At 37.3% G+C, this 22,911-nt stretch overlaps 1 protein-coding gene across 1 annotated transcript in view; it reads left to right on the top strand.

The window, feature by feature from the left end:
• The window catches only part of Arhgap15 (Rho GTPase activating protein 15), a 630,363-nt gene that overhangs the window by 564,899 nt on the left and 42,553 nt on the right, over nt 1–22,911 (top strand). Inside the window, exon 13 of the mRNA XM_071619213.1 lies at nt 3,089–3,194. Within this exon, the coding sequence (XP_071475314.1) occupies nt 3,089–3,194 (106 nt within the window). The remainder of the gene's footprint in view (nt 1–3,088; nt 3,195–22,911) is intronic.

Below are 22,911 nucleotides of genomic sequence, written 5' to 3'. Positions count from 1 at the left end.
GTACATTACGTACTATCTTGTGAATTCCATAAAACTTCCCTTTTAGATGTTATTCAAGGAGAATAAGAAAGATGTCTAAGACCACATAGCTAATAAAAAGCTGTTACAGAATTTAAACTGAGGTCAATCTATTCCAATCATTGCTCATGTCTTTCATTCATTTACTAATTCATGTTTTGTTCTTTCAATCTACTGTCTACCAGAATAAAAGCAACTCAGCTTTATAGGAAGATTCCCTCTTTAATGGGGGAAATGGATAGGAATCCAAGTAATGGAAATACCATGTGAAGTATTGCATAAGAAAAATGTTCTAAAAGCAAAGGAACACAGCAAAGGGAGAGCTAACTTTGTTCAGGAAAGCTCACAATTCTTTTACCTGGTGGCTTAACAGACTTGATGATGTTTTAATTCCTGCTTGAGCACCATGGTTGTGACCTTGAAATTCAATTATTCCAATTAAGCAATGCTCAACCTTTTTTTAAACTCACTCTGACTGGATCATATGTTCCCCAAAACTAAGGTTTGCTGAATGTAGCCATTAAGATCACTCCCCACTTACTGTCTGTCAAGTTTAATTTAGGGCTGCTACTTCTGCAGCCCTGAATGTCAACAAGTCCCTTTTCTGGAGATTCTGAAATTGACCTGATTATAGTCAGAAATTTCAGTAAAACTAAAAAGGTCTCCTCTTCTCCCCTCCTTTCTTCTTTCTACTGTTCCCAATAACATCTTCATTGCTTAAACCAAATGTTTCACCAGATCCTCAAGTAAAATGCATTTCTAGAATCATGCCAAACTTCAAAAAGTATCTACATCTTGAAAAAAAAATACACCTATACACACACATCAGAGGGTTAAATACAAAGTATCTAACACTACTAATAGCTCTGTTCTGAGTCACTATATCAGCTTCACACTCATCTTTTAAAAAATATCTATATTGACTTCTTAAATAGCTTTTTCTGAGTTTAAGGTATCCCATAGGCCCCAAGTAGTCCTGCAAAGCATCACATTTTCTTACCATCATTAAATAACCAGGGGGCTCACTACGTTTTGGCAGAAAAGATTACATCTGGTGTGGGCTATGATGTTGCAGCATCTTTTTTTTTTTTTTTTTCTTTTTCTTCCCCTTTGTTTCTTTCATTTGCAGTTGTCCAAGCCATATTATGTTGGAACTCTTCTAAGAATAACTGCAATTTTGAAAGCTTTGACTGTGGGAGGCATTATTTATAGACCCTTGTGGTTTTAGGAGGAAAAAGAAAAATCTTCCAGGCAGAGTTCTACTAGGAAGACTGCCCTCACCCCACTTTAGCCAAATACCATCTTCAGCAGGACATTTTCCTACAATTCCTTACAAAAAGTTTCTTTTGAAACATCTTGCTAAGAAAACTGGCAGTTTCTAAACTAATTCTTTCTTACCCTAGTAAATAAAAATTATATACCAACTAACAGAAGATTAGAAATTGGGCTATTGAAGTACATCTTATTAGGAACCATGTTTACTCTTAGTATTCGAGAACCATCTGCAAAGGTTTTCGTACACAAAATCACAGAATCCCAGGTCTCACTGCCCCACAGTGAGGAATGCTCCTTCTAGCAGTGTGCATTCTTCATAGTCTCCATTCTCAAGGTCATTTCCTGGTATACCAATTCCATATACATTCTCAGAAGCATAAAGAAGAAAAGTTTAAAAGTTTAAATAATTAAATCAGCTCTGGACACTCCTCCTCAGGAGTCCCACATAATGCTTTAACTCAACTTTCATTGGCCAGACTTGGTCACATGGCCACACCAGTTGCCAAAAAGTCTGGAAAATTAGCCCTTTTGCTGATATGTTGCCATCCTCTCCACAATGGGATTGTCATGCAAAGGGAGATAAGAGTGGATATTGGGTGGGGGATTAACTTACATATATTTCCATATATATCTCTTCCAGCAGTGACCTCTTTAGAATTATAAGGAGCTCTGTGTTAGAAGTTAAAGATAAAATATACATCAGAAAGATAACAAATCAATGTTCTAAAGTGTTTAAGTGCAATAAATAATTATACCTCAAAATGGTAAGGTCCTGACTAAGACCATGGCAAGACAAAGTTCTTAGGATGCTAAGTAAATAACTTCTTAATTTTTCTTCCATGCAAAAGGAACAAAATGAAGAAAAACAATACATGTGGTATGCAGTTTTGAACAACTTCCTATTTTTAAAAATGCATAAGACCAATTATTATGCTTTTTGGAGTTTTGTATTTTGCAACCTCCTTATTTTGTAGCAAACCCAAAATGCATCAGGAGAAAAGATAGCATAGAAGTAATTTTTTAAAAAAAATTCTTTGTTTTATATGTCCTTATGTATTAGCTTCCCACTGCTGGTATGCCAATAGCACAAACTCTGTGGCTTAAAAGAGTACAAACTTATTATCTTACATTTCTGGAGACTAGACACCTGAAATCAGTTTCACAGGGAAAAACTCAAGATGGTGGCAGGAATGCATTCTTCTGGAGGCTCTGTTTCCTTGCCTTTTCCAGCATTTAGAGGCTGTTGTCCCTCATTAGCCCAGGCTCCCATCACATAGCCCTTCTCCTCTGATTCCACTGTCATATCACCTTCTCTCTTTGAGTCCCATCCTCTTTCTTCCCTTTGATAAGAACCTTTTAGATTACACTGGACCCACTATAATAATCCAGAAAAGTCTTCCCATCTCAATCCCTAACTTGATCACATCTGCAAAGTCTCTTTTTCTTGGGTGAAGTAACATAGCCACAGGTTCCAGGGATTAAAATGTGTACACATTTGGATGTCACCATTTGTCCTTCTACACCTTATAAAATAGGAAATTGAAGAAAACAATTCAATACTTGATTTAAGGAAGGTTGTGTCAAAGTCACAGTGTCGCTGCTTTCTTACCACCATGGTCTAATTTATATAGTCAAAATAAACTCCAAAACAACTTGGTGAAGAACACACTTTCCCTTTGGTTACTGATAGTACTTTAAGTTGTTAAGTCTTAGTTAAAATTTTCCTCAGTAAATTCTCTCATGTACCTATGAAATCGTTTCTAACCTTCTTTTTACTTATTTATTTGTTTTTTAGAAAAGCCAGACAATAACACAAGAATTGAAACTATAAAGTCTCTTGTACAAAAACTCCCTCCACCAAATCGTGACACCATGAAAGCCCTCTTTGGACATCTAACTAAGTAAGTTGTAAGGGTTTCTGGGTATGTTGAATTATAATCATTATGAAATAAGCAACACTTAGCTTTAAATTTCTAAGACAATATTTTTCGATACTTCCTTCTCATATTTTCCCCTCTAGCTGACCTAAGACTTCCTGTAAAAACTGAAAAATGTACTAGAGATAGGAAGGAGAACTTACAAAAGGAGCTTCTGAAAAAATTTATTTTTCCTTTGGACTTTTCAACAAGTAGGTAGATGTTTGCTGACTGTCAGAACCATTGCCAAGTCCCTGAGATAAGCCATCTTTGACTTTGTTATCTAATGTCATGGGAAGAGCATGAAATGATTCAGACATACATTCAAAACCTATCATACACCAAGTGCTATGACCAACAAATAAGTTAAACTCTCAGAAATCCACTGTCCTCATCTGTAAAATGTAGGTTCCAATGAATAAGGTATTATTCATGTAAACAGTAAGGAGGAGAGAATTCCAGGTGGAGAAAAGCAAATAATAAGACCCTTAGGTCCCAAAGAGCTGGATGCATTTGAAAAGCACAAAGTAGGACTAGACAGCCAGCACCTGGTAAGCAACAGAGGTGGGGGACAGGAGCTGAAGTTCTAAACATTATACAGCATCAGGTCACAGGTCTCATTGGTCACATGTGGACCAATGAAAGATCTGGCTTCTGTTCTAAAAACAAGGAAGTACCACTGGAGAATGCTAAATTCAAGGAGTATAAAAGATCCCTCAAACAGCTGAGTGGAAAATGGATTGCAAATGTGAAAGCAGGGAGATCTATTAACAGGCAGCCATCATAGACCAAGTAGGAGACAGGGATGCCTTGAATAAAGCCCTCAGAAAGATATGAGTAAAGAGACTTTGGAGGTGGGTCAAGATGGGTTTGCTGTTGTTTGGGGGTAAGGAAAAGAGAAATCAGGTGGGTTTCTGCTTTGGCAAGTGAAGAAATGATAATGATACATACAGAGATGGGTAAACTGGGGGAGGAACAGGAAGAGTAGGTTTGAGTGGTCTATTTTGTACAAGTTAAGTCTGAAATGACTGTTACTCATTTGCCTTCTGTTAACACCTTCTTCAGATAAGGCACAGTGCAATACAAGTTATGAGATTTTAGCTTTCACTGTATATACATAGTAATTGTGAAGCATTTTTCACAGAATAGTGATCCAAAATAGCAGTTTTGCTTTTGTAAGATTAAATCTCCTGAATCACCTCAATTATCCATTCCTTAGGATGAGTCATTCCTACACATTGTTCAACTAATGCATTACATGATTTTTAATTGTGAATGTAATACATGCAACTGCACACACAAAAAAATTAAGCAACAGCAATGCATACACATTAAAAAGTGAAATTTGCCTACCAGTCATTCTAAGCTTGCTGAGCAGAAGTAACTAACACTTTTTTTATGCATCCTTCCAGACCTGTTTCAAAGCACATGCAACCATATGTGTGTGTGGTTGCTTCTGGTGTTAAAGTACATCATACTGCACATACGGTTCTGCAATTATTTTGCAAATCATGGACAACCTTCCATTTCATTAAATAGACTCTTCTTATTCATTTTAATGATGGCATAGTATTCCAATGTATGGGTAGTCCATAACTTGCCAAACCAGTTCTTGCATTAGGGAACAGGTTTTAAACACATGCATCATATTATTCTCTTATTTTACTCTCAGAGGGGAACATTATCTCAAAGTTTAAAACCTCCTTATTATTGTTACCCTTGTTATCCCTTCTTACGCCTCCACATGCTGGCTACAGTGAGAAACTCAGTGAGTTTCAGTGAAAGGATCTTGGGTTTCAAAGAAATAGAAAGAGAATGAGAGACCTAGACTCAAAGCCTTGTTCTGTACTTTACTCCTGTTATGATCTCAGGCAAGTAAAATCAGATTAAATAATATCAACCATATCTTGTGGTTATGAGAATTAAATGAGATAATGCATATAAAATGCCTGGCACAAGGTAAGCATTCTTCAGATGTTAATTCTTTTTCCCTCAGGATTTTTACACATCATGAGAAGGGTTTCAAGTTACAAGTAAATATGGAGTGCTTATCTCAGTAACTCTAACTGGACCAAGTCATAAAACAAATGGAAAAGTATACTCTTTAATGCTATGCAATACCTAGTCTTAGAGTTCTTGAGAAATATCCATTACTCAGTCTCAATCACTCCTTTTTTTTTTCAACTCAAAGAACAGCTATAAAATGAAGAAATTAAGAGTCAGCTAAATGTTCCTTTAGGGGAGAAAGAAAAAAAAACTCACAGAGATGAGGATCTATTTAGTAAAAAACCTTGAAAAGATGAGACTCCTCCATGTCATGCCACACAGTCCCAGTAATAACAGTTAAAGCTTGTTTGTTATATCTAAATGAATTTCCTAACTTTTGTAGAAATTTCATCTATTTCAATAGAGACAAAAATAGATATTTTAAACTAAGATTTAATATCAGATTATTATATCATTTCAAAGCATTCTAATTTTAATATTTTTTATTTTACATGGGGGAAAAATGTGTTATTTTCCAGCCACCAACCTTTCTTGGGTGGTGTGACCATATTCCACCCTGCACTGATTTATATAAACTGAGTTTAATTATGCACAAGTATGTGCACACGATTCTATCTTGTTAAGCATTTTTTGCTAAGTTTTTGATGAACAGCCAATCGTGGCATGTCATCAAAGCTTGAGAAGACTAAATAAGAAGATTGTTTAACTAGAATTTAAATATATTCATGTTTGAAAGAATCATTAGAATGTTTTCCTTAGTCTTGATGCATTTGGTAGTTCTTCAGAAAATCTCCCATCAACACTTGTATGTAGTGTTTATTCCAAATTGTTGCAAACATATATATTTTGAAGTTTGTTTAGTGAGGGTCAGGGAATGTAATGAAGTGCCAAAAATTCCACTTGACCTACGTACTCTACAGTCAACAGAACAGAGTTCCATTTTTGCGGAGCTCTGAGTTAAATGTTCTCCCCAAAGCAGAGTAGCTACTGCCTGGGAAAGATTAATATGGCTCAGTTAGACTGGGAGACAGATGTAAATCTTATCCACCAAAGCCAGAATATTTAAAGAGCCGTGATTATATTAAGTGTAGAATTGTAAAATGGCTGCTCAGACCCAATAGTGGCAAAGTCCAGAGTTCCCATTTTTAATGGCACTCAAGTCAAGACTTCTACTGTTGTACCTTGACACTAGGAATTCAGAATAAGCTCTCATCTCCAAATGTCACCAGTTTGAAATCTTTATTAATGGTGACTTTCACAAATTGACATTACAGTTCTAGGCCCTGGAAATGTCTGTGGTGACTTCTGAATTATCATATATATGGCAATTTTGATCTTTATAAAATACATCACATGCATTTTCCTACTTCATTGGGAATGTTGTAGAGAGAAGATAAACTAATGAAAGGAGAGCGTAGAACAATGGTTGACTTGCTAATGGGTTGGAGGCTGTGAGCCATTTAAAGGAATCAAGTGAGAAACAGGGAATCACTTAGTAAAACTTGGTGCACTAGACAATTGCATGCTGTACTTACTGTATATGAAAAAGTTATCTAATAATACTTTAGACTGAAAGAAATAGGAGGAAAGAAACTCAAAGAAGTCCCATAGAAGTTTTAGTTAAATCAAGTCATAGAAATCAAATGGAAAGAAATGGTCCCAATCTTGAGATTTTTCCAAAGTAAAGAACACATAATTTTTCTTTCTCTCACTTCTGTATCCCCAATATCCTGTTAGTTATGGAGATAAGCCTAAAGTTTCAATGCTGGATAATTGTTAAAATAGTCCCCAGATGGTAATTAAAAAAATAAAGAGATATTGTTTAGGAAGTGCTCCTATTCTTAGTTTGCAAGTGTAAACAAAGGAAAAAAGATTATCAGATTATAGAAAATTAATAAGATAGGTGAATCTATTTTGACAAGTGTGTATTGGATCAAATCTTCTATGTACTGGTGGAATCTATCAGCAAGCATACTAGGAAAGTAATCTAGGTAATGTATGTGATTTGAACCAGTGATCTTCATCTCTCTATTTTATACTAAGTAACAGAGGAGGAAAGTGTTTGCAGAGAAATTATTATGACAATTTTGTTGACTGGTAGAAACTTGGGAATAATGTAAGTGTTCAGTGACAGGGGAAGGGTTATATAGAACATGATACACCATATTGGTTTAGTGACATGTAATTCATGGCTTTTTAATTGAATGTGGAAAAACACATATATTAAGATGAATAAAATCATGAATACAATATTTTATCTACTCAGTAAAAATATAAATATGTAGAAAAAACTGCATATGGAAAAGGCTGTGAAAATATTTGCTGAAATGTTACCATTTCTTTCTTTGAGTCTTTGAATTATGCTATTTATTTTCATGTGTTTCATTTTTTTCCTCTATCAACAGTATAGAAGGAGACATTGAGGTTAAGGAAGCAAGGAAAACAGGCTTTGGAGTTAGGCAGGCCTGAATGTGAGCCTTGGCTCTGCCATTTCCTAGAAGTATAAGCTTGGGCAGGTCATGCAAAGCTAAGCTTCCATATTCTCTCTTGTGAAATGGAGATCATAAAAGAACCCATTCCCATGGTGAGGAGTAGGTGAATAATGCTTTCAAAGGTCTTGCACAGTACCTACCACATGTCAGTACTAAACAAGCACAATACATCCACATCTCTTATTCTTATCATAAGAGAAGTATAAAATATTTTTAATGAAACAAATATAAGAAGAATTGCTGAGGAAGTGAAATCACAATCAAATTTACTATGTTCCAAAAAGTCTTTCCCCTACCTCCAAAGCTTTTTCCAGAACCTGAGTTTCCTCACTAGCCTGACTCAGCCATTTTCCAGAGTCTCATCCAGGCTGTTTTCATATGTCCAACAAGCCACAAGACACCCTGGTCATCATGCCCAACCCAAACTCTGCTCTGTCATTGAGTCCCTATCAATTGGGCTAGCACCTTATCCCCTGTCTTCAGTTGCAATTCTGTTCACCTTCCAGGTGATGTCTTGCTGCCATGGTTGCCTAATCTGCCTTCCTTTGGTGCAGATGTGAGGAGGCTGAAGTAAGGCTCTGGTCTTCCTGTGTTTTTTTCAAGAGCCTCCTCCATTACAGCAGTTTCCTAGGGAAATTTCTTCTGCTTTGTTGTCTCACTTATCAGAATAATCCTCACAAAGAGGATTTTATGCCACCCAAAACAAAATGTTAACTCTGTGAAAGGCTTACAAGCAAGAAATTTTGAAGGTGAGGTCCTTACCTTCTGCCTCAGTCACTAGTGTTCTAGAATCCTGTCAATTACACATCTGTCTAGCCTGCTCTGCTCTTTTGAAGTACAGTACTGTAATTCCTGTTGCCACTATTACTGGTAAGATATTCTAGCTATTGCTGAAATCTTTTGCCACATTTTTATTTCCAAGATTATAAAAATAATACATGATAATTGCAGAAAATAAATATCAAACTCTTTCCACAGAGCAAAGTTGAACTAGTTAGCCAGATTTACTTTGTGGCATGCATTGGTGGTGGCCAAGACAATCTCAGATTTTTAAGAGAGGGAAACACTGAAGAACATTCAATTCCCATGCAATTACACATTAGTGAAGGAAAGTAAAAATGTCTTAGAAATGGGTGACTTTTTAAGATAACTTAGAGGGCTGGTGTTTAATTCAGTGGTAGAGTAGAGACTTACCATGTGTGAGGGCTCTTGGGTTCCATTCCCAACACCAAAAAATAAATAAGTAAATAAAGATGACTGATGAAACAATGCCATTCATGGATTTTTTTGAAAATAGCCTTGGAAGAATATATTTGCTGCCAATTTTAGATTTAGATAAACATTCTTGTAGGAGACTTGCACAATGTGAAATAGGTTAAAAGGAAAGCTAAAAAATCTTTGCTTTTTCATTGACTCTAAGAAAATTGCCCAGCTGTTCACAGAATTCCAAGGTGAAAAAATGATATGGCTGAATAGACAAATCTCATGGAAGCATGCCAGTTGAATGCCTCGTTGAAAGGAGAAACTGTTGAGCTGTGGCTATTTTGTGAGAGTAAACCGATATTTAAAGCTTCTCTGTGGTCTTCATGGATATTAAATAAAATATCCTACAAAACCACGTCAGAGGCAACTTAAATGATGACGACCTAGAATTAGATTGTACAAGGAAACAATGGGGAGGAAATAATTCATTCACCCTCTCTTTAAAATGGAACTGTGGGCATTTCTGATATTTGGAGGGGAAAGTTAGATACGGCTGGAAAATGGACTTCAAAGCCCTTGAGACCTCACCCTCCTCTCTGGTCATCAAGTGCAATGGCTGGTGATGCTCTCCGTCACCCATCCAGACCTCTGAATGCTCAGGTCTGGTGTGCTTTGGAGCAGGGTGTGTTTTACTGTGCTGTCTTCTGGCACAGCACTCTTTTTCTGTACACTTTGGTCTTCCACCCAACCACAATACCTGATATCCAAAGACTTGCAGGCTATGGGTATTTTTACTGGAAAATGAAAGATGTGTGCAAATTGTTATTTTCTCTCTCTCTCTCCCTCTCTCTTTTTCCTGAGGGACAAGGGTTGCAAGTTGTTTGAAATAAGCCAGAAGCTTAATAGCTCCTTTGCTTGTGTGTTTGAAATGGCACCCCCATCACTTTGAAGAGCTAATGTACTTCCTATGGGTCTGAAATTCCTCAACTGGACTCCTGTGGCAGAATTTGGCCTGGTAGTTAAGAAAATTAATTACTCTGATCGTGAGGGTGAAGCAATAGTTCCCAACTCCCCATAGTAATCATTAAAATGTCATCTACTGAGGAGACATCTTGGCACAGGATTTATAAGGTCTGTGAGCTAGGGACTAAGGTTCAATGATGCTTCCCGTGGTGTATCCTTGTTCCAGGGGAAGGCTTTGGGAGATAAGCTTTTAAGACGGGAGTGAAACTATTACTTTAGATCATTAGATTTCACATTTGAATGGTAACATTTACCACTGAATCATAGAAAACAAAACAAGATTTTAAAATGGCTACTGTCCCATCTATCATTGTCTTCTCTATGCTAGTGAAGGTCTACTTCATAGGGATATTTCCCTCAAAAGAGGTAAGTTTTTTAAGTTGCCCCAGTCTTCTGTACTATGAATCTTGGCCTTTCACCTAATAGAAAAAAAAAAAAATTGGGGATTTGGAATTGGAAGATGTAGGCTCAAGTCCCAACCTCAGCCCTTAGAAACTGCACAACACTGAGAAAAATCTTTTCATGTCTCCAAACCTCCTTTCTTCATGTATTAAGTTCACATTTGTAAAAAAAATGTTGTTAACTGCAAAATCCTACACACTGATTTCTTCAGGAAGTTTTAAATGAGTGCCTGCTATATTCCAGGGCTGGACAAGATAAGGGGCCAGCAAGCTACAGGACTCAGACCACATCTCTCCTACCTCCTCAAGTGTTTGTCAGTAGAGTATTATTGGAACACACACACACACACACACACACACGCACGCACACACACACACACACCTGTTTATATATTTCCCATGAATGTTCACATGCTATGATGAGAAGAATTGGATAGTCATAACCAATTGTACAATACCAAAAATACTAACTACATGGTTCTTTACAGAAAAAGATAATTGCTAACCTCTCAACTTAAAACAAAAGGTGTGAGTCACCAAAAAGAAGCTAAAATTTAGCTCAAGAAACTAAAGAAAACCTCGTAGGGGACTTCACACAGGTTATCTGTAAGAATGTCAGTTGGATAGACAACATGCCTGCAGCAAGCCAAGAGAATAAAATTGCTGCTTGGTATTTGAAAGGAATTGGTTCCAGGACAACCCCTCACACCCCACACACACTCCCATGGATAGCAAAATCCTCAGATGCATACTCTTCCTGTATAACCTCTGACATTCTTCTGCCTATTTGGTCACTTGTAGATTAATTAGAATACTTAAATGCAATATAAATGATATGTAAATATTTGTTGTACTGTATCATTAAGGAAATAATGACAAGAAAATGTCTGTATGTTCAGTATAGAAAAACTTTTTAATACATTTGATCAGCAGCTTGTTAAATCCCCCCATGCAGAGAACTCAGATATAGAGAGTCAAATGTACTGTGTATATGAAGGCATGAAGGAGAACTATGGCATGGTAAAGAAGTGGAGAGTCATCCACAGTGAGAACTAGGAATGGGGTGGAATAGGAGCCTGAAATATTTTAGATAAGTTAAATTGTCAAGAATATCCTGTGCTTTGCTAAGGAGATTGAAATTCTTTCTGTAGACATTAGGAAAATCTCTGTGGGGTCTGAAACAGGGATTAAGTGATAAAGTCTGTATTTATGAAGACCACAGTTTTTATAAGCTTATATAAAGGGTAGCTTGTAGGAGGGGTGGAAACAGTGAAGAGGCTGTTGGAGGTGTCCAAGCTAGCAACACCAAACCAAGGAGTGGTGAGGAAAATGGGGAAATGAATGGATATGAGAGTCACTGATAAGGTAAATTCAAGAGGGCATGTCACTCAGTGTGTACAGAGGTCAAGAGGATGGGCTTCAGGACAGCACCTGAGTTTTCAGCTAGCTTAGTGGTATTATACACAAACCACATACAGGAAAGGACCCAATTGGAGGCATGAAAGATGCTGAAATTTTTAAGACATGGTATGATTTAGTCATTGTTTATATTCTATTAATAAGGTCCAGTGAGAAATAAGAAATACATGTTGGAATTGCAAGAAAGTTGATTGAGATCTAGTTATAAATTTTAGAACTGTCAGTTTAAAGATGGTAGCAGGTTAAGGTCATAAATACCTCAAGGATACTGTAAAGAGAGTTGAAAACAGATTCCTAGGGACTTCTAATGTTGGTCAGAAGAAGATGTCCAGAAAAGTAGCCTGCAAATGGCATACATATGGTTAGAAAGAAAATGTGGCAAGAACAGAAGCATTTTACTTTGTGATTAAGACTACCAATTCTATAAACAAAGCCTAGAACATTCTCCTAATATTAGGACATTGGCAGATTTGTAACTATAATCAACTACTGTTCTTGTCTTCATCCTTGTGCTTTTTAAAAAATGAAGAAATAAATATAATATTCAGGCAGGAAAAAAAATGATTTACTATATTTACCTTAAAATATTATTGGGAATAGAGATTGAAAATAATTAACTTGGCCCTTTCTTCCATTGAAGTATTGATTCTTACTAGTACCAGTCCTAAGAGACTACCGCAGCCTCACAAACATTGTAGATATTTAATAATTGTTTTGCAGAATAAATGGAATCCCATGACTTTATTGAGTAAGATGGTAACAGTTTAATAGCCAGTAAGTAGTTCCACATATGACCAACTTCTTATGTCTGGAATATTAGAAAACTGATATATTTCAGACCAGGACTAGGGAACATTCCATTTTGAGGTTGTTGGTAATGAGTTGTTCTCCAGAATGTCTGTCCTTGCCAGATCTTCATCTTCTCATCATGATGAAGAGAAAAGTATCACTCTTTGGATTGTAAAGGAGTCAATACTGATACTGAGAATGAGTACTAAGATTTCACAAGCACAAAATGAATAAGTGCCAAGAGAGGCCCAGGAAATACTGAGCAGGGAACTTGGAACCACTCATTAATGATATGGAACCTTTTAGAACTATTATAAGTCTACAGTGAGATTTCCAGTAGTTATGACTTCTTGATTATCTGGAATTAGACTTCTTGATTATCTAGAATTAGTAAAGAATCTTGGAATATAATATATTATTTTTTTTTATTTTTTGTCATAACTTTTCTACTAAATGAATAAACCTCTAACCTATATCATCAGATCAACCCAAACTCCTATTCGTCATTTGTTTCAGATACAATAATATTTTATACTATCTTGAATTATTTAGCACAGAGAGGTAAAAGAAGAAGGATAGGAAGGAAGAGGAAGAGAGGGGAATAGAAATCACCTTGATTACAAAAGCTTGCTCTCTTCTTTTAAGGGCATAAAGACATGTTGTTCCTCTGCTTTAAGAGAGCAGACACACAGCAAACTTCAAAGTGGAAGGGGGAAAAACTAACCAGACCTCAAGTCACCTGATTTCCAGTCCACTCAACCACATTCTGCTCTCATGCCAACACCAATACTCGATTGTGTATCCAGGGAAGGAGGAATGGTAACACAAAGAGAGCAGAAGACCAGCCAACTGCGATAGAGGCACAGGCCATGGTTCAAATTCCTATTTCTACTTGAACATCAGTGATCAACCCAGCCCATTAAATAAAATCACCTAATTAATTAGTAATCCCTCATATTTATTTAGAGATTCTATCTAAGGGTGTCTGACCCCCCCACACACCCACACACACACATACATACAAACACATCCTTTAATACAATATTTTCCATCTAAAAAAGCACTGGGGAAAGTTGCATCTTTGCAGGTTTTTTAAAAAACAAGTTCCGTGTCAACAATTATCAATGCTTACATTGTGTGTGCACATGCATATTTGCACTCTTAGTATGTTTTTTAAAAGGCAGTGATGGGGCTGCCTTTTGCCACCTTCTTTCTCCTCTTTAAATGGAAAGCAGTGAACCCAGATGCCCAACCACAGAAGATATTCTTCCAGAAGCAGCATCTGGCTTCCTGGCAAGCCTTTCCTGCAAGTTGTTTGGGGAGCTTTGCCGTTGTCTCTGGATCTGTCACGTGTATCAGATACCATGGCCTTTGGCTGGCATGTCCAGGCAGCTGCCAATTCCTTTCGGTTCACCTTTAATTCTGAGAAACTAGTTCCCTCATTTTCATTTCTTACTGGATTTATTCCGCACCCCCGCCCCTCACACACACACATACCCTACCCCCCTGACATACGAATTCCAGAACAAGCCTAATTCCTCATCGCATTCTGCCTATCAACATCCTCTCCAGGCCTCTGTCTTTTGAACCCGAATGAAATCCTTAGCCATTTCATACTACATTAAAATAGGTTACTTTTAATAATATTTCTTAGTTACTTCTTGTCAGAGAAGCTCCTTGTAAACTGTGAGGTTGTTCCCTGAAAAGAAAAACAAAACATTCCATCTGAGTAATTTATTCTGGTCTGTACACAAGACATGAAAGTCTTCTTGACATTTGTGTATTATTTAGCTAAATCATATTGGCTCCCCACATCCTTGTCACACCATGAACAAAAGAACATCCCAGAACAGGAAAAGACAAGACAACACTGCAGTTCGTCCAGGCTGTGAGGCATTTACAAATAGCATCCGCTTCAGGAAACTAAATTTTCAGAAGTAGCTTCCTTTTTTTTTTACCTGTTAATATATTTTTTTTTAATTATGAAGGATTTTGTGGGGGTTTTATGGATAATTGTTAAGAACACAGAGTCCAATGGTAGCCCACGCAACAGGAAACAGTGACAAGGTGCTGACAAGTCCGGCAGCAGTACCCAGAATACAGAGGAGAAAGCAGAAATTAGAGCTGCAGGGTGACATCCAGGAATAGCTAACACGGGGTAGCTGCAGATTTCCATGTTGTAAAGTTTTTTTTTCCTTATGCAAGAAAAAGTGCAGATTATGTATGAGATTTCAGATCTCAAGACTGTAATGTCTAGGCTGAGAAAAGACTGGACTTTAGCAGCAGACATGAGGAATTCTCAGCCATAAATAATAATTGGTCTATGGCCAGTAGAAGGCTCGACCCACACTTTGAAGTGCTTTACAGCTAAAACCATGGGTTTAAGCTGAATGAGAGCCTCTGGGGATGGGAAAGGAGTTCAGGGGCTGTTTGGGTCAGGCCATTAGGAAACATCTCCTTCAAAACCTTCTACATGGCAAAAGTACTCCAATTTAAAATTAGAATTTTTAGTTCTATTTAATCTCTGACTTAACAACATTATTAGGCTATAATTCCCCCCCAGGTTCATTCAATAATATGTAGAAATGAAGTGTGAAATGCATGCAGAACTCACAAGCTTCAAACTAAGTATTGCCCTTTGTCTAAAGACTCCTGGCATCTCACATCTAGTCTCTTGTCTCCTTTTGGGGGTCTGACCCACATTCTTTATTGACTGAGGTAATTTCCTGACATTCTTCCCCCCACCCCCAGTATTGTTGTCATCTTCAAATTCTTCCTCTTGCCCTTTGCTCTAAGAACTCTCTTCATGTTCAAATCATTGTTGCCTGCGTGATCCATCTACACATTTATCCATGAGGCAAATGCATAACAAGTGTTTATTATGTGATTAATGCTGAGCTGGAAATAAGACAATTTTATCAGGGAAGCAATGAATGCCTTGGATCTAGGAACCTTTTACCATTATGATATTGACCTCTCAGCTCATATCTGAGTGTTACCATCCCGAAGTCCTATTCTCAGTCCCAAACTTCTGATTCTACATTCTTCCTCTTCTAATGAGGTTTTGCAAATCAGTCTTCTTCAAACCATCCCTCAGACTGAGTAAAACTCCTATTTTTTTCTTTCTCATTGTCAATAAGAAAAATAGAACACTGAGGCAGACCACTGTAAGAATAAGCAAGACTTAGGTGCTGGTATTCTGGCACTAAAAGAATTCTTTTCCTGTTCTCCATGAATTGAGAGTTAGAAGGTTTAATAATCTTCCCTTTGTCAATTTTGTTTATTCATTTGTTATTTAATTCATCGATTTTCATTGTCTGCCCTAGTATTGGGGATATGAAATTTTTTTTTAAATTACCCTAAAATAACTTTTATCTAATGAACTTTTGTCTCTGTTTGGGGGTATCAAAGAAGAATTACTTTGTTCATATCATGAGAAGACATGAAAAGTCAGAACTTACCTAATTCTCATTTTATTTCCCCATTTGGACTTGTTTTAACAATCACTTTACATGTCAGAAAAATTCTCTAAAACACATCTCTTTGATAAGAGGACACTTGCCCTCGTGGCTTCTGCTCACTGGTCTTTTTCCACTTCTCTTTCATCTCTAGCTGCCATTCCAGAGCTGTAAGTACTTCCCTGGTGCTGACCTCTGATACTGTTTTCTCTCCCTCCTTGTGCCACATTTCCTGTGTAGGGTCAGACATCCCCAGAGAGATTGGAGCTATAGTGAAGCATTTTACCAATAGTTTACATATCACACTATATTTTTCTAACTAGTGAGAAAGGAGAAATAAAATGCATGCCCTGTTCTTCTTGACCTCACTCTACTTTCATATCACACTGAAAACAGCCAATTCCTTGAGTGCCAAGCTTTTAAAGCAGTTTATACTTCCCTGGCAATCACAGGAATTTTCCCTTTATTTACACTTCTTCCTACAGGTATCGAATAGGAAAACCTACTTTATTCAATACCTAATCACATTCTTTTTATCCTCTACATGGAATCACACACACACACACACACACACACACACACACACACACCCCTCACCTATAATAAACTAGTTAAGCCCAGAAGCAGGTGGCTAGGCATCTCACATCTAGTACATTGTCATGTTCTAAGAATTTGTGATCCCAAAGCACCTTTACACAAGAAGTGTAACATAGAAGATGTTACATGTGGCTGTATTTGGGACCAAGGGAGAGGGAGTAGGAAGATGATGACCAGAGAAAGGTTTTGTTCATCCACATGCAGCCACCTGAAAAACACCAGCTAATTAGCAGTCTGTAGCCACACAACACAGCAGTTTAGTACAAGAAGTGAACAATACTTTACCTAATTGAAACTACAGAGCAGACTTAGGTAGGCTGCATGCAATTACACAGATTGGAAGGCAGCCAGGACACCAAGGTTAACAATCCCTTCTCTCACAAAAAGCACCACGGGAACATTAATGACCACAAGTGGTGAGGGCCGCCATCCTGCATCCCATCCGAAGGGCTCACCTTCTCTCATCAGAAGGGCTTAATGGCATCTACTAATTGGCTAGGAAAAAACAGTGCCCTCTATTGATGCAGATGCCATACTGAGGAAACAAGCCTTGAAGTATCATAGTGGAGAAGGATTCCAATGATTGAGGATATTGAAAGAGTTCAGTGATGGTCAATGGAAACTGGGCCACTCCCTCTGCCTTCTCAAGGCCTGTGGCCAGCACTTCTGCCCCATGAGCACCCCATAAAGAATCTCATGGCTTCTCCAACATAAATATCCTTACAAATCAAATCACCTGGGAATCTGTTTTAAAAATACAAATTCTGATCCAGGAGATCTGGTTTGGGGCCTGAGATTCTACATAAAGAACAAATTCCCCCATTGCTGCTGCTCTGAGGACCAAACTCTCAGAAACTTGGCTGTAATAGCAGAGAGACTTTCTCTATGAACCAAGAAAATAGAACTGGACAAAGAGAAAGAGGACTTGAAAATGAGATTTGACACCCAGAATTTATCAAGTTTACTTGGTTAGTTCTAGGAAATAAATGAAGCAGAAACATGAATAACCCAAAATGATAACCCAATCTCAACCCCACACCTAGGATGGCTTTTACTATGTAGTGGGAAGGGAAATAATGGTTTTGGTCTCTGAATACATTTTGTGAATGAGAAGCCTACTGAAAGTGTGTTTCTACTCACTAGCTAGCGCTGTTGCAGAGGGATGCCAAAAGTGGTTCCATGACCCCCCAAGAACCAAATTGTCTAGCTTTTAAGATGAATCAAGAGACGACAAGATGGCAGAATGCAGATCTTCAAAGCTTAACCCACGGACAGTGGAAGGAATGATAATTTTCCTTCAAAGCTTTATAAAATGAAACCAGAGTTGCTAAAAACATCAGCAAATAGGCCATTTTCAAGCTTATATTATGCAAACATGGTTATTGCTATGCGCTACTGAGGCTTTTGTGATAAAGCTTGAATATACCATTAAAGACTCTTAATTATTGGTTGGATTAATGATTATATTCCTTATCTAGTTACTTCCTAAGTGCTTTTTACATTAATATCTACATATTTTGTGACTTCTTAATGATAGAATTCATTTTAGATGTTTGAGAAGAAACACACACACACAAACACATTTACAAAGCAAGACCCAATTAATCCTTGGTAGAATCTGTGTGATTTCCTCCATTTAGACTTGCAGTAGATATGCTGTAAACTAAAAAAGACTGTAGTTTAAATGTACACTTTTCCTCATACATACCTCATCAGTATAGCAGTGAAAATGCCATAACTTGCCAATGATGTATAAATTTAGGATATCATTCAAAATACATCATTTGAAATATTCAAATATTCAACTGTCTGAAGCATGCAGGATAAAGGACTTCTGCAATGAGAAGAAGGAAAGCATGAGTCCTTGGATCAGCAGTATCAATGGAGTGCTTATTCTGTGTTCCATACTGCAGTAAGGAGACCTGGAGGAAGTCTAAGGTTCTACCGTTTCAACGTTAGTAATCTGAGACAAAGCATAAAGAAGAAAGACTAGAAGGTAATTAACTGTTGAGCAGTGTGTGCAGCTGATGATTCAACTGGGAAGAAATGGGATAAAATAATTGGGAAATCTCCAGTGAAAGGTAGACCTAAAGTTAAGTTTGAAGCTTTGATAAGATTTGGGAAGTACAGGATGTTCCATGAGAAAGCTGCAGAAAGACCATATGGGAGCCAGAATATAGTGGTGAGCTAACTGGGCTATGGCAGAAGAAGATGAGACTCCAGTGCCAGGGAGGAGCCAGGAAATTGGTGGAAATGGCAAAAAGGTTGGAATCTGACATCTTAGACCATAGAGATCCGAGGTTGATTACTGAGAAATTGAAGATTTTAAGTTCTGTTTTTGGGTTTGGGTTTAAGTATCTCAAACAATGGTGATATGTAAAATGGATCTGCAAAGGGAGGAGGCTGGAGCAAAGCTGAAAAGCCAGGGGCTACTAGACCAGTTAGGGCACAGTTGTTCCAGGGCTGGTCAGGGATCTCAGTGGGAAGGGAGAGACCATGAAGTATGCTAGGAATGTTTGCTGTTCTTTTACATGATGCAGGAAGGATTGGAAACAGCTTGAGGCAGTGCCAGGGTTTCTTGTCTGTAAACTCTAGAGAATAATGCTGCTACTAATAATACTGGCTCATCTAATTGCCCTTTTGAGTATCAACTATATGTCAGGCACTGTTCTAGGAATTTGTAACACATTGGTAACCTTAACAGAAATTACCCTGCTCTCATGGAGGTTACATAATATATAAAATCTATAATACAAAACTGAAACATGTCAACATTATAAATAAGAAAATGCCATAACATATTGGAAATTGCTAAGGAACTAGTAAAGCAGATCAGAAAGAAGATTGAAAGTGCTATGAGGGCAGATTGTAGTAGACTTCATTGCAGTAGACTTCATTAAGGTAAGATTTGACACACAAGCTCAGGTAAGGGAGGATGTTGGTGAAGAGAACCTAGAGCCAGTGTGATCCAGGCAGTGCACATATCTGGGCCTTGATGTGGGAGATCCAGCAAAGTAAGGAGGCCAGGGTGGTGGGAGCCAAGGAGAGCAGAGAGAGGTGGAAAGGAGCCTCATGCTGATAACAGGGTTTTGGGGACACTGGGAGGACTCAGTAGTTGCCTCTGAGTTAAAAAGAAAGGGAGTACCAGTATCAAGGTTTTGACCAGGAATGACATGAACTAACTTCAGATTTAAAAGGATCCTAGTATTTCTGTGTTGAGAATACATTCTAGAAGAACAAAGGTAGACACAGGAAAATGAGTTTGAAAAGTATTTCAATTATTCAGTAATCAGTCTAATCAGAAAGATTTGTTTGTGAGTGCAAAGTACTTTGTGCACTTGCCTCTGATAGTTTGAGAGACTCAGCACAGCCTCAGCCTGGGCATAAGCTTCTACAGTGTTTTAAGCCTGCTGTTTCTCTTCCCAGCCACTGTCTTCTCATCTGTAGATGAAAATCAAACTTTACTCATCTTTCTATAAATTTGTGTGTGTGTGCATGTGCATGCACATGTGCTTGTCTATAAAATCTAATGGCATAAATAAAATGAAAACATAAAGGAAGTGAAAGAATATGTAGTCTGCCCTGCAAATCTGTGTGTTCTGTGTCTAAGGATTCAACCAACCACAAACTAAACATATATTTTTTAAGTCATGTCTATGTTGAACATGAACAGACATTTCTTCTCCTGTTATTATCTCCAAATGATATACATTAGGTATTATAAGTAATAAGAGATAATGTCAAGTATACAGAAGGATGTTCATAGGTTCTATGCAAATACTATGTTACTTTCTATAACAAACTTAAGTTTCTAGAGATTTTGCTATCTCAGAGATGTTCTAGAAACCTAAGATACCACAAAATGTCTATAATGTTATCACAGCTTAACATAATTGCAAATCCAAGAAGAGTACAGCCCAAACACTTGATCTTGCACTTAATCCAGGACATAGAGCATGCTGGATTCAGAACCAGAAATCTTGAACTTACATTCTGGATTTATGACTCTTTAACCATGTCACCTTGGATAAGACAGCTTCTGGAAGAATTTCCCCCCTCATTTATGTTTAAAGACATTATAATACTTGTATCTCAAAGACTTTTAGAAAATTCAGTATTACATATGAATCAAAGTCTATTATTAACTGTAAAACACCAACAACCTGAGTTGTTTTGCTATACCTCCCTCACAAGCCTACTCAACCATAGGCCACATACTCTAACTGGCATGAAGTCATAATGAATCCTTCCTCTTATGTAAGTACATTAACTCCTTGAAGGAATAATTTCTTCCCACTTCACAGTGTCCTAAGAAACTAATAGAGATTAGAGCAATACCAGGCACTTAACAAACCATTTTAGCAAATGGATAAATGAAGGTATGATATTAGAGGAGGAAACACAGATTTGAGAATTAGCTTTTTAAAATAAATATTCAAACCATGAAACTGGATGCATTCATTGAGAGAGTGCAAAATCTGAAGAGAATAATGGTATTAAACACAACTTGGGGGACAAACACAGCAAGAATCACTCAAGAACAAAGGAGGAAAATTAGAAAGTAAACAGATAAATCAGAATCATCAGCATTATGAAAATGTGAAAAGTATCATCAAATAGTATTATTCAATAAATAACTTCCGCTCCAAAAGGATCCAAACAAATTTCAATTAGCTGCCATTTCACCAGTCAGAAATTTCTAATAACCATCCATTTATCTAATAACCACACTCTAGCACAGAGATAACTCAAGTTCCTAATGAGAGCTTCAAGATTCAAAAGTTCCTTGTGAATTATCAAAGGATGATAATTTGGTGTCCGTTGTAATTTTAATATTAATTGTGTTGTTTGATTACTGCTAATCCACATATGATAATAAGTGTTTTTAACCAGAACATTTGCTTAATCACAACCTTCTATATCCCTTCTAAGTAAAAGAAGTTTCAGTGGGAGCAAGGGGAAATGCTGCACAAAAACACATTTTCCCAGTCTGCTCCTTAGGTACAGTCAGACAAACCAGTCTTGCAAAGAACCTGGCCAATCTTCTCTACTCCTCTCCAAATGCACGTTGTGTGCTTCTAACTGATGTTTGGGATTTCACCTGAAAATATCAACAATTTTTCAAGACAAAACTGGGCCTGTGGAAAAGACAGGATGTTCAAGATAACATACTCAGTTCTTTTAACCTATTATGATTTTAACATTTATTTTCATCACTGTCATATTTGAGGATTATAACTTATTCCTAGAAAGACTAGCATCTAGGCAATAAATAGTTAAAACCAGAAAGTTCACTCCCTGTGCCCCATGTTCTTGTTTCCTTATCTCAACCCCTCCTTCCCTGTGGTTCAACAAAATGAATAATGCCTTAGACAGAGTTTTTGCAATGCTAATATTTGAACAGTAAAAGATACCTTAAGACCTTCATCAAGATTTTTTAAGGCCTCATTTAATGTCAGTGTCAAGGTTCTGTGAGGAATAATTAATAGAACAAAACAAGGTCTATGTGCCCATCGATTGCCAGGGAATTTATTCAGGTAACTCATTAATGCTGGAGGGGGTTCTGCATGTAAATCCTGAAGCCTCGATAGGGAAATGGGCCCCAATGATTTTTTCCCCCTATAAAAAACACAAACAATGACAAGTATAAAAGCAGATAACCTGAATTTCTATACAAACAGCTATATGGCTTGTAAAAGTTTTCCATTTACATCCTGTCACCTCTTCTTTTCACATGTATAAAAGATGGCACAATTATTTCAACAAACCTACCCATATAAATCAATGCAGTTTTGCTGTGGGAAGACTGGGTGTTTAAGGCATTTAATATTTCAGCATTGCCAGATTATCACCGGGATCCATTTCGCTTTGTGGTCAAGTGCATGATTAGCACTGTGACAGGATATTGGCCATTTTCATAGGAAGATCTGCAAATCCTAGTAAACAAATACCAGTTGGAAAAATTAAGAACAAGTCTGTGGACTGGAATGCACCCTACTTGTAATGGGAACAAAAAGCTGGCAATCAAATCTAAAGAAAAAGCTAAATCACAGCAGAATGACCTACTTTAAGGCATTTGCCAAAGAGGCAGTGTTTTTAGACAGCTCTTCTGAAGTAGCGTCTTTCTGTCTATGCCATCTGCAGATTTATTACTCTGCCTGAAAAAAAAACAACCAAAAAAAAAAAAAAAAAACCCAGCTCTATTCAAATGATACTAAGAGCATGGTCTACAGGAAAGATTCCAGTATTGTGGGTACCACACCCACACCTACTGATGTGGTCCAAGGTTTTGCTTTAGAGGCACCTAATTAAG

Source organism: Marmota flaviventris, chromosome 11, assembly GCF_047511675.1.
Source record: "Marmota flaviventris isolate mMarFla1 chromosome 11, mMarFla1.hap1, whole genome shotgun sequence".
NCBI classification, from domain to species: Eukaryota; Metazoa; Chordata; class Mammalia; order Rodentia; family Sciuridae; genus Marmota; species Marmota flaviventris.
This window is presented reverse-complemented; position numbering and strand designations above follow the sequence as displayed.